General features: G+C 55.3%; 1 protein-coding gene across 1 annotated transcript in view; it reads right to left on the reverse strand.

Moving 5' to 3' along the window:
- The window catches only part of LOC125487939 (histone-lysine N-methyltransferase 2B-like), an 11,810-nt gene that overhangs the window by 6,132 nt on the left and 4,793 nt on the right, over window positions 1-885 (reverse strand). Inside the window, exon 5 of the mRNA XM_048620600.1 lies at window positions 120-172. Within this exon, the coding sequence (XP_048476557.1) occupies window positions 120-172 (53 nt within the window). The remainder of the gene's footprint in view (window positions 1-119; window positions 173-885) is intronic.

Raw genomic sequence — 885 nt, forward strand, 5'->3', positions numbered from 1 at the left:
TGATGGGGGGAGACAGTGTAGAGAGAGCTTTACTCTGTATCTAACCCGGTGCTGTCCCTATCCTGGGGGTGTTTGATGGGGGGGACAGTGTAGAGGGAGCCGTGTGTAACTGCCCTTACCATTAGCGAGGCGTTCCTGCCGTTTTCGCTCTATTTTGTCACACTTCCGCCATCTGCAAATGACAGGACAAGGAAGGTTAACAATAAACACAGACCAAGGCCATTTGGCCTATCCTGTTAATGCTGTCTCTTCAATAGAGCCACCTGTCTCTGTTCTGTGCACCACCTCTGCGTTCTCCCACTGGATCCTGGAAGTAGTTTCCAACCGAAGCTGTTGATAGTTCACAGACTCTGCCCTCGCGAAAACACACTGTGCTGCCTGTATGGTGGTGTGTGATGGGAATGGTGCTCATATTGCGGGAGGGGCTGAGACAGCACTCAGTATAAATGCTAAACACCAGGGGTTGCACAGCCTCAGTGAGTGCCTGCAGAGTGGCTTCACCCAGTGCCTGGTTTCAGGTTTCTCTGCAAGTGCTCACCAGCTCAGCACGTTGGAGAGCTGCACAAACACACACTGACCTAGGTACTCTTCAAAAGCGCTCTCCCATTGCTGCAGTGCGGGGAACACAGCAGACAACAGAGCATGGGCTCAGAAACAGCAGTGACAGAATGACCCACACCAGCATCTTTCTGTTGGGATTTGGGCTGAGGGATTAACATTGGTCCCAACACCCTGGAAATGCACGACCCCACACTCTCCCCGCGGCCCTGAGTCCGTCCCACCCTCTCCCCACAGCCCTGCGTCGGTCCCACCCTCTCCCCACAGTCCTGCGTCGGTCCCACCCTCTCCCCACAGCCCTGCGTCGGTTCCACCCTCTCCCCACAG

This window comes from Rhincodon typus, chromosome 47, assembly GCF_021869965.1.
Source record: "Rhincodon typus isolate 14 chromosome 47, sRhiTyp1.1, whole genome shotgun sequence".
NCBI classification, from domain to species: domain Eukaryota; kingdom Metazoa; phylum Chordata; class Chondrichthyes; order Orectolobiformes; family Rhincodontidae; genus Rhincodon; species Rhincodon typus.